This window comes from Melanerpes formicivorus, unplaced genomic scaffold, assembly GCF_026170545.1.
Source record: "Melanerpes formicivorus ecotype bairdi unplaced genomic scaffold, bMelFor1.0.p_v2 SCAF_74, whole genome shotgun sequence".
NCBI classification, from domain to species: Eukaryota; Metazoa; Chordata; class Aves; order Piciformes; family Picidae; genus Melanerpes; species Melanerpes formicivorus.
Window position 1 is genome coordinate 1,017,758 of NW_027142426.1, and position 16,940 is coordinate 1,034,697.

Consider the following 16,940-nt stretch of genomic DNA (forward strand, 5'->3'; position numbering starts at 1 on the left):
AAGCAATTCTCAACAATTCCACTAGTAAAGATTCCACCCCAATGTCATATTAAGCCTGCTATTCTGTCTAGATCTTGAATTAACTGCAGGTTTTTTCATCACATAATTTTTCCTGTAAACATGTTCTTTAGATAGTAAAAATAACGATTGTTTCTGTTCTGCATAATTGAAGGGCAAATTAAATCAGTGAGATGTCTTCATTTAATGGGATAATTTTAATGGGATCAGACTTGGCTCAGTTAAACTTCAGCCAATGCTTGCTAGGAGCAGGAGATTCTTAGTTCTTCAGTTATAAAAGTTTCTTTGTCTGAGTTGGGTTTTTTTACTATCTTGAAAAGACTTATACCTGCTTATTGGTTTTTATCCTAAGTAACATTTTGGCTGTATGGAAAATGTGTTTCCAGACTGTGACTCTCGAACCACACATCTAGTGAATAGGTCAAATAATGTTCCTTTGATAGGACTTCATTACACAGCTGATAATGGTGCCTTGCAGTAGGGGTACCTCAGGGTAATTGAGTCCCTGGCTGGAAGGGAAAGAACCAGCTAAAATTGAGATTGATTTGTATGCCAGCTCCATGGCTAAAGCAGATTCACCCACAGACTCCCTAGACATAGGGCCATTTTCTATTTAGTAAACAATCCTTAAAGCTTATCTTCTACCGCCTACTTTTGATTTTTCAAAGTCTAAATCTTGTGTCTTCCATCACAAAATTTCTGTAAGATAAAAGCAATCCAGTCAGCCCTGGTATGGAGTCTCACCCATCCTATACACAAATACGTATCTTTATCTTCTTTCTAACACAATAGTGTACCTTTAACTAATAAGTACAGCAAGAAAAAGATCAGCTGATGAGATCAGTTCATGATGTATGAAGAGGAAATCTTGATTCTTCATGTCATTCCTGAATCTTCCATCCAGCTGCTAACTTCATTAAGCATGCTGCACAGAATTAAGCCCACTATCAACCCTACCTAGTGTTTTCACAAAGAAATAGCCACTTTCACTGTTTGTAGTTGGCATTTCTACAAGTTAAAAATAACTATGTTTAAAAGTCTGTATGCTGGTAGCCCAACATTTATTACAAAACAAGTCTTTCCAGCATTTCATATCTTTTCAAAAACTTTTACCCTACTTCCCCCAAGACTACAGTATTAAGTATCTGATTTTTCCGACACAGTTTCCAGAGAGTTCCCTCACTGATGAAATGTCTGTTTACTAGTAGAAACAGTCAGAAGTGTTAGCGTAAGAGTACAGAAGCCTTGCACCTGTTTATGTATCTATCTAAAGACTTCACATGCAGAACCTTCTCTTGGCTGCCTGTCCCTGACGAGGGTTTTATGCCATAAGGGCGGAATATGATTTAAATGTTTTTCTCCACATATTCTTCAGCATCAGCATGGCATGTCTAGAAAAGACACCTGTAGCATCTACATGGAAAGAAATAGCTATACATTGCTTATGTAACAAGCATTGCCCATCCATATCCCTACTGCTTATAAATTCCACACAGATCTTTTGTTGGAAAACTAATCTTCACTTAGAAAATCTGACAGAGAGACATCAAAGGAGATATACTTCCTGCTCCTCTATTTTCAGTTATGGCAGAAATCTACTGTGACCTGCCCCACCCCCTGAAAAGTGGGGAGGGGGAATGGAAATTCTATACTAACCTGTAGAGAGAGTTCAACCACAGAGATGCAAGTAGAACTAAAGTGTCTCTCTCCCTAATCTGTTTCAGCTATTGACTTACCACGGGAAGGGGACACAATAATAGAGCTGCATTCCAATGCATTCAGGATATATAGTCCTTGCTTTCAAAACAAGTAGTAAAAGAGAAATTAGGTTCGCTATGCAGCATTCACAGTAACAAAATCTAGCTTATTTCCCCCTCTCCTCATTTCTTAACTTAAACTTCTCAAGAAGCTTTGCTTTCTACTCCCTCCCCTAGTACTCACAGGTTCCCACTATCATAGTTTACTGCTGTCATTGCTTTTCCACTTTGTTCTTAATGAAGAATAATTGATAATAATATAGTTCAAAGACGCATTACAAACAATGTAAATTCACATTTCTTCAACATCATAACTAACTTCACTTTTGGGGTAAGATTAACGTAATCTTATGTGCAACTAACTGAAGAAGGTACTAAATTTGTAATTTTTAGATAAATATTAACAGTTCACCTGAGGATATTGTTATCCCAGTCCACAAAAGCAACACAAAAAATAACCATCATGAAGCCACATAAATAATTGCAACAGTGTCAGGACTGGAACTGTTCTCACAAGATCACATCATCACGATCTACACAATAAAATTCTGGAAAAACAAGTTTTCAACATGAACCTTAAACTCAGCTCTTTTAAGCTGTAATATTTGGCTAAGGTTACATGTGAAGTTTTCAGAACTCTATATTTCAAAAATTGGCCAAACTTCTGCAAACTTGACACATACCTTTTTTTTTTTCCCCCCTTTTTTTTTTTTTTTCTTAATGACAACCTGATTGTAACCAGGAATTTTTTTAGGCCAAAGGAAAGCTTAAGACGTGAGCAATTTTGTAACTTTATAAATGAAGCCACAAACATAACCCCTTACTAATGTGAAGAATAATATGTTTTTGATTTGACCATACAATGTAAGAAAAAAAAAAATAATGGAGAGGAATTTGATAGTCTTAACTTCCCAAATCCCATATGGTATGTTTATCATTTACCATATGTATAGTGTCTGATGTGCATACAAAGACTATGGATTTGAGACGCTTTCTCAGAGCAGCAGCTTGAACATATCGTATCCCACAGTTTCATGAGATCCAAATGAGATGCAGAACATGCACCACTTACTGTACAAGCACAGCTGTCTTCATGGAAAGTGGTATTTACATTACCAGAATTTTAAGAGTTACTTGTTAATAAGTGATAGAAAGAAATCATATATCCCTTTCTTAAACTGTTCCGTGTTTTGGGGTCTTAATTATGTCATTTATTATTCTGAAACACACAATGAACTCAAAGTATCTAACATTATCACTTCCACCAAAGAGAAAATAAAAACTCTCCAAAGTGCACATGAAGACACTTCATCATTTCAGATGGTATCTATATAATTTTTGTTCAAAATCTGCTGTAACACGAAAATTGGAGACAAAAAACTTTGAGTTGTCATTTTTCATCTCCTTATGCACATACAGTAGAAAGGCTTACTGGATATAACAATTATGATTCAGAATGAGAAAAGCAGCTCTACATAAAAATACCAAGAAACAAAGAAAGAGGAAAACCATTACAATAATTAGAGTTGTGTGAAACTTGGCTGTTATGGTATGCACGGCTCAGCCAAACCATTTCTTTGGCTTTGGTTCATATTCCAAATGTTGCTTTGACTTCTGGGCTTGAAGGAAGCCAAAACCTCCAAGTGAAACATTGCCAAATCCAACATATTTTTGCAGGTTTAAGGTCAAAACCATGCAAACCCACAGAGTTCCTCCCACCATCATAAATCAACCTGACTTTGCCAAAATGTTCTTTTCTGTTCTGCATAAGCTTTTCAACTACAGTCTTCTCTGTAATATTTAAGCTTTTTGCCATAAGTACATGATTATATAGCTTCAGATTTAATGGATTTCTTATTTTATGACAGTTATCTTTTTTCTTTTCCCTCTCTCTCTTTTTTTTTTTTTTTTCCCAATTACTCTTCTGTGTTTTGTCTTTCAATAGTCTCCAGTTTCCTATGAGTTTGCAGAGAGGCACAAAGAAACAAACCTTGGTCTTGCAGTGGATGATGTTGAATTTCATTAACTATTCACTCTCTTTTCCAGCCCTCAAAAATACACTAAACAGTCACAACACAGATTCTCACAGGATTTTTTAAAGATACCATGGCTTGTGAACTCATGAGGAATGACTTAAGAAAAGCACTTTGCCTCTTTACCAAGATACTGTGTTTAGCCATGTGCCCACTAAATCTGCTTTAAAAAAACCCAAAACAACAGTTTATCTTGATTTGTCCAATACAGATGTCATATGAGTTTCTCAAAACTTACCTGGAACTCTTTTTAGAAACAGATGCCACATTAGCCACCTTCCAGTCCTCTAGTGAAAAGGAAGTTTGAAGCCAATTGTACACTAGAGTTATGAAGTCATGTATTTCACCTCTAATTTCCAGGAAGTTTAGAATGAGAACTACTTGGTTCTAACAGCAACTTGGCCTGACCACAGGTTCACCCTGCTTTGAACAAGAGACTACACATGATGGTCCCTTTGAGGTCCTTCTCAATCTGATTTTATGATGATGGTATTTTAATTTTGGGAACTGTTGTGTAATGTCTTCTACCATTGCCTCATTCTGAGATAAATATTTCAGTACTTCGACAACAAAAGTTTGAGAAGCAAAAACTATCCAACCTCTTCTTTTATCAATGCAGGAGAAAAAATTCTTTCATTTTTTGACCTCGTGACCTTATTTTCTGAAAGCACTCTGTAGGTTTTGATTATCTTTGGCTTTATAGATTCTCTGGCAGGCTTCCACCCTCTGATGCATTGGAAAATTACTAGTTTGAATGTATTTCATGACTTAATCCTCATTGTACTTCATTCATTTCATGGTCTGCCTATTTGTGATTTTTGTTTCACTTGCCAGGTTTTATGATTCCTTTTTTTTTTCCCAACATGACAAATTTCAGGGGTTTTCAAGATATTTGTATTTTATCCTGCTGTTTAACTATGCTGGTTTCCATTTGGTCTTCCTAAAGAAGTTTTTCATAGGTGGCATCAATTTCCTCTGAGTCAATATGATTTTCTCTAAATAGCCTTCATGATGACTGTAAACCTTTTATGCTTTTGACTGTCCTTTTTTGGCTAACTGCCTTATTTTTGTGCCTTTGCTTTCTGTTTTTATTTTTTCTTTCTTTTAAACAAACACAATGTATTTCTTGGTTCTTGTAGTCCAGTTAAAATGTCAGCTGCTACAACATCACTCTCAGCCTCCAGTTTTTAAATCAGGTTTCAATTTCATTTTATTCAATGGGAACAGGCTAATATTTAATACTAAACTATATATAGTATCAGCAATTAATATGAGCAGTAGCCTCCACTACTGTACCACATGTGACAGCATACACTGCACTTTGCTTGCTTTACAACTTTACCTCATTAATTGTAAAGCTTCATTTACACTAAGAAAAAAACAGAACTTGAATGTTTCTCTGAATAGGATGTCTGTCAGGGGTGGTGCAGTGTTTTGTGAAGAATGAGAATGGACTGTCAATACCTATGGACACACTGAAACAAAATTCCTTAGGTACTCAACACTGGGACTGAGTTGGCTGAGATGCTCAATGACTAGTTTGCCTCAGTGTTCACCGGCAAAAGCTCTAGCTATACCCCCCAAGCTACAGAAAACACAGGTGGGGAGTGGGAAAAGGAAGACATGCCTACTGTAAGCAAAGAGCAGGATTAAGACGATTTAAAGAGTGTGAAGATGCACAAGTCTATGGGGCAGGATTAGAGCCACCCATGGGCCTGAGGGAACTGGCAGGCGAAGTTGTCAAACCAGTCTGTCATACATGAAAGGCTGGATGTTTGGAAGAAATTCTTCACAGAAAGAGTGACTGGCATTGGAATGAGCTGTCCAGCGAGGTGGTTGAGTCACCATCACTGAAGGTGTTTAGGAAGAGACCAGATGAGGCACCTGGTGCCATGGTTTAGTTGATTAGGTGGTGCTGGGTGACGGGTTGGACTTGATGATCTCAAAGGTCTTTTCCAACCTGGTCTGGTCTACTCTATTCTATTCTATTCTATTCATTGTGGCAATCTGGTGAAGTCCCTGCTGACTGGAAAAGGGGAAACATAACCCTCATCTTCAAAAACCGAAAAAAGAAAGACATCAGAAACTATAGGCCAATCAGTCTCACCTCCGTACCTGGCAAGATCATGGAGCACATACTCCTGAAGGCCTTGCTAAGGCATACCAAAAATGAAGAGGTGATTGGTGTTAACCAACATGGTTTCACCAAGGGCAAATCATACCTCGTGAATGATGGAGTTACAGCATCTGCAGAAATGGGAAGAGCAACTGATATCATCTACCTGGACTTGGTTCAAACCAGCAATGAGATGAGGGAAAGAGTTTACATAACACACCATATAGCTGCCAGAACTATGTTGTAGATTTACCTGTCACCATCCCTGTTCACCTGGACAGAGGTCAGCCCTCAGCTGTCAGTGTCTCATTGCTAGAGTGGACCTGGAGGGTACATGGCCAGGTCACATCTCCTGCTCCTCCTCCTCAACAGCCATTGGATACAGTTCATCACTAGCCTTATTTGTGACTGTGGACAGACCCTGTTATCAGCACTCAGCTATGTCCACCATGCCAAGGTTCTGTGGGACTGGATCAGTCTGGCATAGCCTGGGTGGCCTTGTACTCCCAGTCCCAGAGGGGTCAGCTGGCCTGCCCTGAGGGCTAGCAGTGAGCCCTGCCCTGACACAGTCCAGTGTCACTCCTCTTGAGGGCCCCTAGTTCTGATATTCAAGCAGCTTCCCCCAGCCCAGGCTTCTCAAAGAACTCTCTGTCAATAGGTGTGGAGGAGATTCTCAGCAGCAGCCACACACACCAATATACTTTACACACATTTTTATTAGGTAAGGAAATAATCTAATTTGCAGTTGAAACTTGGAATAGAGAACCAACAATACACACATCAGGCAGCTAAGTACGGTTAATAACTCATATCCTACCACTATGGATTCAGGATACCTTCTTCCACATATTCCACGAATATATTCACAGCAAAGTTCCCAAGTAGGAAGCTATGAGGTGATGATTTACATGCTAGCTTTCTAGTATTCTTGGGATATGCTTATTTCACATTTAGAGATAAAACACAAAAGAGAAGTTTACAATGCTAGTTATCCTGCTTACAGCGCCAATTATTTTAGCGTTTATCACTTTCACAAGAAAAAGATGAAGACTAACACATAAAAAGAATCAGCCCTTTGCTGAAGGTATGAAAACCAGACAGCAGTTTTCTACCAACCTACTGCCTGTACTAAGGGATGTAGTTATATTTGCTATGACTTGGCAGCCAAATATTCTTATAAAAGAACACCCAGACAGAAAATTCAGAATTGACAAACCTTACAGCTGACTGCGGAAGAACCTTCTCACAAATTACAACTCCAATCAACAGATCAGTTGTAAATGATGGATGACAATGGACTATTTCCATTTGTACTTAAGATCTACTTTCTCAATGACCTGTTAAGTTTATTTTAGTTTTGTTTTTTTTTTGTCTAGAGAAGGTTTTTAAATTATTTTACTCTTTATGTGAGAAATCTTTGTCTGACAAGGCAGTGGCAAAATTTCCATTCACTTTATTACAGCCAGGAATTCACCTCATATGCAAGAAAACACAAAATTCTTTCATCAAAAAGAAGGGACTGTGGCACTCATGACACACTGTTCACATTGTTATTATGTCCCTTTGAAGTTCAGGGGGAAAAAAAGGAGGGGGGAATCACACACACCTGTCTTTTATCTTTATCATAGCTTCTAGATGGATAAACTATTGTAGTTCTCCAGATGACAAAAGTATGTGACAGTTAAAGAATAGGTGTAAAATGCTTCTTTCATTGCCAATATGCAACTGTGAAAAGAAACATGACGGGCTGATACGAGATAATATGGCTCAATAAAACTCCACCCAGCTAAGGAACAAACACATTTTTTAAAGCATTTATAATCTGTGTCACAAGAAGAATTTATTTTTCCGATGGCAATAGGAAAAATATAAATCTCTATCCTGTGCATAGTTCTGGTGTTTCAGAGTCAGTGCTAACACTTCTATACTTCATCCACATAAAACTAATATTTTATGTTCATTTTCCCCTATTGACAGTTAGGAAAGGTGTTATAGAAAACCCCCCAAGTTGTATTAATACATTTATTTAATGAAAACATTGATATGCTACAGATCTTATTAAATTATCAGGCTTTCTCCAAGGTACTTCTAGGGAAGGAGCCTTTTTTGGATGTGGAAAGCTGAATAGACTGTTTCCCAAGGGGGGAAAAAAAAAACAGAAGGAAAAATACAAACAGAAGTAGAGGATCAAAGAAATACTTGTTAAGGCAGTAAGGACTCTAGCTGTAACTTGTAAGAACAGCCTTCTATAAAATTTAGTGCAGTCCTCTGCAGGGTTGTTTGCTGTTCAATTATCTGACTACCTTGATAACCTAAGTGGGGGGAAAGAAAAAAACAAAAAGAAAAAATAAAGCAAACAAACAAAAAAAAAAGAAGATTAAAAAAAAGGCAGCTGCATCCATTGTAAACTACAAATGGCAGCCTTCCTTACTTTTTTTCCTTCATATGGAGCTATCACAGACCATTCTAAGAGAAGCAAGACACACAAAACTGCCTAGCTGCCTCAAAATAGTTAACACAGTACGTAGTCTGCCTTGTCTTTCACATGCTAAAGACCAATCTTCAAGCTGCTCACCGGACTAAAATCAGTATCAGAAGGACCTGTACTAGGTGCTTCAATCAGTATCAATTCATTAGTAGATATTTTTAGTATCACACCATTCTTACTGGTTAACAATTCAGCAAATGGAATACTGGATAGATTATGATGAAGTCTATGCTTCTTAATGGTGCTACCAGCCATCTGAGACACCTTGTGCATAACTTTTATTCCTTATGCCTCATTTTCCTTCAATATATTTGCTGTATATTCCTTCTGTAAAATGCTTTGAGCGCTATTAATAAAGTACGTTATATCAAATGTGTGGTTTCTTAGTTTAACACAAATTCTTACCTTTACATTAACTCACAAACTAGTATTTTCTGACAGTCTGTGCAAACTGTTTTAACTTGGATGTGTTGCAAAAGAGCTAGTAACCTGAAATATTAACAGTGTAGTCTCGTACTGCTATAGTTAAGAAGTCAGTATTGGAAAATTAATTTGCTCTGACTGCAAATATCACTAAGTGTCCAATAACCATTTCTTTCTAACTGGGTTTAATCTGATCACGTAGTATTTGTTTAAATTAGAAGTGAAGTATATTTCACAAGATCTAATAGTTCACCTTGAGATTTGAAAATCCTTCTTCCTTTTCTCAGCTCATTACCTTTTCCTATCATCACTCATTTTTCTGGCTAAATTCTTCCCAACTAAACCCAAACAACTTAAACAAAAAGACTGGCAAAGTGTAACAGTGACATTTAATGCCAAAATCTTCTAAAGAAATCTATTGCATGAAAGCTTCTAAACACAAAGATGCATTTCCAATGAATAGTTTTAAGAGAGAAGATCATGTAAAGAAGCACCTTCAGTACCTTTCTCTTTCCAGTCCGTAATATGATGTAGTCTGTAAGTAATAGCATATAAAGCTATTACAGAACATTAAGAGATAAGTGGTATAAATCTAGTTTATTAACAATCAACCAAAATACCTCTGCTTGGGCTTACCTCAAGCAGAACTTCTGTTACTGACCAGATGTATTAGTAACAGACCTACATGCTATTCAAAATGATCTACGGAGAGCGACAAACAGCAGCAACAACTAGCACTGGTTACAAACAGGTAAATACAAGATCAAATTATGAAAGTAGCTAGAAATCTGAGCTTGATAAACACCATAGGAGGTTTTTGAAAGCCTTTTTGTATTTTCATTCACTCTATCAAGCTTTCAACAACAACAACAAAAAGTTACAGCCCATGAATAAGCTACAAATACAAATATATAGTTTGCATACAATTTAGCTAATTAGTTGTATTTTTAGAACATGATTGCTTTTTTGCTAGTTTATATACAAGAAAATAGCTTTCATTTGTGAACACTGAAAATTAGGAAAAAAGTGTAAGTTGAGCAATGCCCAAACTGGAAACACTAATACAAATTTCCATTATATTGCTTTTATATTACAGGGTTAAAGTTTCAATATTCATCTTATATTGAAGACAGCTACACAAATAGGGTCAGGCATTTTATTGCAATTTCACTTTGCAGAATTTCAGTCTAAATCATTTGGTTTGTCATTGATTATAATTTATGTAATATAGAGTGTTTAAATACATAAGTTAGTAAAATATTAGACGAGCTATAAGTCAATGTAAAAGTTAAAAATGAACTATACGTGGAATGTTATATTGGACAGTCGTGCTGAAATACTAACATCTATTATAATAAGGTTATTGATGTAGAGTTGACATATGACTTGATTTGCAGATGCCCTACTGACTAACCTTTTGCAACTATATCTCAGTGTAAACCTGTGGTAATTACTGCTGGGTAAGGAGAGTTGGTTTAACTGAATTATTTCTTTTGATGCATGTTGAATGTGATTGCCCCCTGGAGACTACAGGAGTCCCACATGTGTGAGTTATTACATAAATATCAAGGGGAAGCAAAAAGTAAAAAGAGAAAAAAAGTGTGTCACAACATTTTTCCTGTTTCCTATTGTTGCAGTTTTGTTTTTTCCATCCAGAATTTGTTTCCAATGCCTTGCCACATAAGTCCTTTTCAACTAACAAAGCACTTAGACTTCTCCATAACTGTAGTTCACAGATTTCTAAATAACGATATTACAATACAGAAATTTAAATTTGTTTGCAAAACAAGATGTCCAGATTTTATTCTTGGGTAACGGAAGTCAGTTACATTACTTTGGCAACAGTGAAAACCACTATTTTTCTGCCTTAACTGTAGAAATAGAGAAAGATTTAAACATCCATGTTCAGCCTTTCTGATATGGGATGCTCCAGAACACCACACAATAGTCTAGAAGTTGTACTAATAATTCTATATATTGTCTAATAAGACTCTGTACTCACTTAAAAATTCAAAAGTAATAAATCAGAATAGTTCTAAGAATAAAATTCATGTTATTTTACACATACTCATACAACCTAATACTGCAGACAAAAGAAAGGATATGACAACTACATAAAACAGTTGCACTGATCACGTTTTACTCAGTAAACCATTCTTAATATTTCAGCTGGTTAGGCCAACATAGCACAGAACACCGAGTCACTTCTGTCAACCTACCAATTATGATAAAGAAAAAAAGATTAAGAGACTGAGCCTAGTAGAAACTGATCTTCCAGTGAGATTTTCATAGATTGTCTATAGGGACATTTTATAATAGGAGTAGTTTTGGCTTCTGGGGATTACACTACGCAATGAAAACAAATGTCAAAGTAAATCCCCAATGGAAAAAACCACTTCTGGTATTGATCCTCAGGCCTACCAATCAACCTCCCTGCCCTCTGTAGACTCTCAAATACTTTTCTTCATCTGAAACCTTTTAGAAATAGTTTCTTCAACATAATCTTAAACTACTGGCTGAAGTTCAACACACGTTTCAGCAACACATATGGAATTTATCCACAACGTATGGAACTTCCACAGGCCAAGGAAAGAAAATTCCTAATTGTCCATCCATGTTTACAATATGTATTTATGTTTATCTTATGTCAGAATTCTGAGGATTACACTAGCGGTGTCTTCAATAGTTTTACGTGTGTTTGAATTGATATGTCCGAATTTGTACGTATGCGTTTACAATCTGGCAATCATTTTTTAATATATTGCACTACATCATCCCAGGCTTGTTTATTTTATTACTCACTGCCCAACTCTCTGCTCAAGTATCTTTTTTATACATTGATTAAGGACCTTTTTTATAAATTGATTATGAACGTGTCACAGAAAGGCAGATTTGTTAAGTCCTGCCTTTTCAAAATGCCTGTTAGAGATGTATGTTCGGCTACATGAAAATGACTGCTTTAAGAAAATATAATTCCTTCCTTTCAAGAAAAAAAAAAGCTTCCTGAACTGTGTGAATTTTTTATATGAGCTATACAATTTGCTGAAGGCTGGACATTTTTGAGGTTGTAGTGATTAGGTACACTATCTTGGCAAAACCCAGCCATAACTAAAGAAGCAGAGAAATGCCAAAGGACGTATCTGTCAACATACCACATATGCAAACTGTCTAATGTACTGTGCTAGGTTCTGCCCACTTGCTAGAATGTAACTCTTGCTTTATAAGGGTAAAATCATTTTATATGTACATGAACTCTAATTTTCTTACAAATTGTCAAAACTTCAGCTTAACCACCCAAAGATAAAATTTTACAGTCTCCAAGGAACCTGCTTGACAACAGAAGCATGCAAGAATGCATTTTCAAGCAATAAATTGAAGATAATTCTGTGGCTGCATTACAGGAAACTAGCATAAAATAGATTTTTCCATTTCTTCACATGTTACTTCATTAACATAATACATTATATATGGAGAATTTAGCCCAAAATTCCAAAAATTACTCGCTTACACTTAGAATCAACTTGCTTTTGTTTGCAACACCTTGAACTAATGTATCCAGTCAAAAACATTTAGCCTGCAACTTTGGAAATAAGGTTGTTGAAATATTTCTGTGTGGGCTATAATATTAAATAGGACATCTACAACACAAGACCATCACTATCTTCAGTCTTAAATGTCAGGTGTATCATTAAGCTCCTGCTTTAATTGTAGAAGAGTTCTGGTAAAATATGATTTTTACTCACTATAATAAAATTAAGTTCCCCTTCTGTCTTTTCCACAAATTAATCCATCAGAGCTTCAAAGGAAGAAATTAATTCTAGTTGTAGCTTACGCCATGTTTCGAATGTGTCACTGAACTGGTCACAAAACCTTACAATTCTTTATTCATTTACACAAAGACTGAAAGTCTTGTGGGAGCTGACTCTTACACAGACTTGAAAAAATATCCAGCTTTTATTTCAAAATATTTATATCTGACAGCAGAAATCCAGAAATCTTAGCAAGAGCTGAGCTATTCAACAAGCATTGCAGGCCATAGCTCATCCTTTCTCTCTCTGCTTCCTACAAGAAGGCTGGGGAAGGACCATTTAGGAAAGCTTGTAGTGATAGCACAAGGGGCAATGGTTTTAAACTGGATCAGGGTAGATTTTGGTTGGACATAAGAAGCAATTCACTTTTAATACAATAACTCATGATTTTAAGCTCTTAAAAAGGTTGCATTTTCTCACTGCATATGTATTTCAGCACTAATGAATACAAAGCTGTGTGTTTATGCAATGAATTCTCTCCTGCCTTATGTCAGCTGCGTACACTAATGCCTGTCTGCATAAGTCATGACTGTTTCCTCTGTCTCTGATTACACTGCTCTCTGTTCATTTTTATTTCCAAGACTTCACTTCCTCTTTTTATTAACATTATAGTTTGAGGTTTTGAGACAATGCAGTAGGAAATACATAGAATTAAGAGAAAAATCACAATAAATTAATGTCAGGTATACCCTTTAAGGTTTAGGCCATGCTTCTAACTGATTTTTAAAAAGACACAGACATAACATACAGCAATGTACTATGTCTTCACTATATTCTGTATTTCTGGAACTGTTATGAAGATGAAAATTATATTCTGAAGCAAAGAGTAAAGGCAATTATATGCTGAAGCAAAAAAAGGAACCAATCCAAGTTTAAGGATCCATGCTGACTAGCTGTGAAATCTCTTGGGAGCTATTTTTAGTGGATAAGATACCATGGCTATTTACACAGCAAAAATCAGACAGCAGTAACATTAGCTACGCGGTTTTTTTCTCTCTTTTGATAGGACTTTCTCCTCGTCATGTTTGTTCCTTACCTGAGATAAAATTTCCAAACAGTATGAAATTATTGAGGAACCAGAATTCTTGCCTATGTCCAGTGACAAACCAAGGCTGACAGACTGGACTCTGTTTAAAACGTAAGATGTTTACACCTGGAAGATGTACATGTGTACGCAATCCATTTCAGAGTAATTCAGGCTTTGAGCATTGATCAAGCTGCCTGTAGATGGCATTTTCATAATCAGTAAGAACGCCACATTATCTCACTCAAACCCAATTTTTGTAGTGAAGTATCTTACACAAGCTACTTCAGGAGAATTGTTACAAATAACCTAAGCATTTAAAACATTAGGAGTGTAAAAAACTTTTTCAGCAGATAAACCAGAAGAAACGGTGGAAACACCCAGAAACTTTCTAGATCAGAGTACAACAGGGTATTAAGCTTTTTAACTTTGTTCTCAGGATCATCCCTGCACCTCTCTTGTGATATGTATGCATCAGACAGTTTGCATGAAGAAGTTTTCACAAAGGGAATCATATCTGTATTAAGTCCAGAAACCGCTCTAAGATTAAATTCACTTATTAAATGGATACTTTTATGAAAAGTATGCTCAGACAAAAATCATACACTCAATTTCCTTTGAGGTTATGTTACAAGACATATGGGAATATTATTACATGGACATTCTTATTATTTACTTAAGAGAAAAGAAAGAACTGTTGTTGTTATTACTGCAGGTTTGAAGATCAGAATCAAAACCAAACCCACCAAAGTTCTCAATGTTATGCAAATGTTTACTTTCTCAATTCTATTGAGGTAACAGTGTCACTGGAACAAACATGTTCCATACAAAAATCAATCTCAGGAAACAAATGCCTCTACTATTCTAAAACCCTGAAAAGAGAACTGAGGAATTATACACGACTTTATGACATGAAACCTGCGCATTTCTTAGTTCAGCATTACTCAGAAAGGCTTATCTTTTTACAACACACAAACGAACAAACAAAAAGAAAGAAGAGAGAGAAATGAAGGTATTTTAGATACACCATTCCCAAAAAATTTCATGATAAATTGTTCAAGGGCCAGCTGTCCTGCTGTGATGCTTTGTGTAATATATGACCATCATGTCTGGCAAGATTTGTACAGGTCTGCCCTTGATTTGCAGAAGGCAAAAGCAGAAAACCTCACAACCATTCTTCATTCCCAAGAATTAATTTGAAGTCTGGCTCCCTGATGTTTCCAATTTTATAGAGAGCCAAATAGACCCCAACACCACACCTGGAGCATCACTCACAATTATAGTTGAGGTTGACCAAAGTGAACTCCCTCCCCAGATATCCCAAGGCACCCTGCATCACAGCAGTGGCCCTGAGTGCTGTGAATGGGGCCATCAGAAATTCAAACTTGACCTGCAATCACTGATGCTAAGATATGAACCAGCTTTGAGAGGCTTCTATCTGAAAAGATGGTGAAAAGTGTCATGGATACATACGATGCCACAAGCCTCAGGAACTATTATGTACTACTGAAGCTTGCAAGAAACTACAGACTTCTGAACCTACCAGAATGCAAGAGGACAGCTGACTGGGTAGAGCTGCTAGCTTTGTTATTACATCTTTTCTAGTACTTCTGGAAAAGGGATCAAGAGTTAGCCGAAATGAAGGATTTGACTGGTCTAATTGCTCGTCAGTCCTCAGCTGAGTTTAGCACAGATAGCCAACTACAGCAATCACTACATCAGGCCAGAGAATTTTAGAACACACTTTACACTAACAGCTCAATATGTCATTCACATATGTAACAAGTACAGCCAGAACTATAGCCATAAGCAAGTGCTCTAAGTATCCATGAACATCGTCTGTTTCTACTAAATATAGAAGGTATTATAAACACCAACAAGAAAAGGCACTCAGATGCCTATGGTTTACTACAATGTTAACTCAATATTTACCAAAATATTCTGTTTTGCTTCCCTGGAAAATATTATACCCTAGGTTCACAGGAAAGAAGATAGATCTATTACATTCTGTGGGCACTCTATGTATCCTTTTGAACACGAGCACAAATAACTAGATCAGCTAATTATCTTTCAAATCTCAATGCCTCAACTCAATAATTAGAAACTGTAGAGAGTCTCCAAGAAGAAGGTTCAAAGCCTATCTTAAACAACAAAAAAGAAAGGAAATACAGGGCAACATTTTCTTTCTGTTGAATGAAAAAGAGTTGTTGGTGTAGTAACCACAGAGATCTGCCTAATGAGATGGCTATAGCTGTCTCCAGTGCTTCTCTATGTGACATCTAAGTACATAAGATTAAAATTATCTTAGGTGAGGATCCTAAATTAACCATTACCCTGTTAGACAATCTATCCTCATCCTTTTAACCCACTATATATGCATGTACAGAGACCTAATAGGATCAAATCACACTCATTCAATGATCTGAGTACGCAACCAGATGATGTTATAGAATTTCACTCCTAGGAGTGGAATTTAACGGGAAGCGCTACATCTAAAAACACAGAACAGGAAAGGTATCACAAGTTCCAAATGTTGTTGTATTCAATCTCCACAAGGGAAAATATAGCAGAAATTCTCTTATGCAATTGAATTCCCTTGAAAGATTAAATTGTATTTTACGCCACTAATCATCCAGATAAAGCAGAAGTCTGCCCTGACTCTCTCTATGGCTTGTGGATATAATTCTATATATAGCCCAGAAATAGATTCCAGAAAGGATCATTATCCCTGTGAGGAGAGGGCTTAGAATTGCATTGTTCTTTCCTTACCCTAATTAGTAACTATTTTATGGATGCAAGTGAAGTTAGTAGTGCATCCTCAAGAAGGAAAGGAGAGAGCCATCAGCTCTTTGTGGGAAAAGATGAACTGCACATCCTGAAAGACACACAGTGAAATAGAAATGTACATACTTTGATGTTTTTAAAACACAAATGAAAAATAAACTCACTTGTAAATGTTGAGAGTTGTCAGTCATATTGTCCTCTCGTCTCCGAACTTCCTCCAACAACTGTGCATTCTTCTTTTTCTCCATTTGTTGATTGTGTTTCAGATTAGCAACCTTCTTGTTTTGGTCCTTCATATGTCTAAGAATTGTATACACATATGCATTAGCAACTGTGACAGAGGACACTGATTCTCCAGAATAGAAATATCAGATGCAAACAATAACATTTCATCTTTTTCAAGACGGTGTATCAAAACAGCTTTAATGTCATCAGATTATACTACAGAAAGCAATCATTCAAGACTACAATTTTTTTCCTTTTTTATC

General features: G+C 36.4%; 1 protein-coding gene across 16 annotated transcripts in view; it reads right to left on the reverse strand.

Annotated features, from left to right (window-relative positions):
- Positions 1-16,940, reverse strand: part of ERC2 (ELKS/RAB6-interacting/CAST family member 2) — a 461,566-nt gene that overhangs the window by 231,144 nt on the left and 213,482 nt on the right. For all 16 annotated transcript variants that reach the window (XR_010990493.1, XM_068163671.1, XM_068163678.1 and 13 more), the window contains one exon: positions 16,617-16,752. Coding sequence is in view for 15 of the 16 variants with exons in the window: in XM_068163671.1 (XP_068019772.1) it covers positions 16,617-16,752 (136 nt within the window). In the remaining variant the exon portion in view is untranslated. The remainder of the gene's footprint in view (positions 1-16,616; positions 16,753-16,940) is intronic.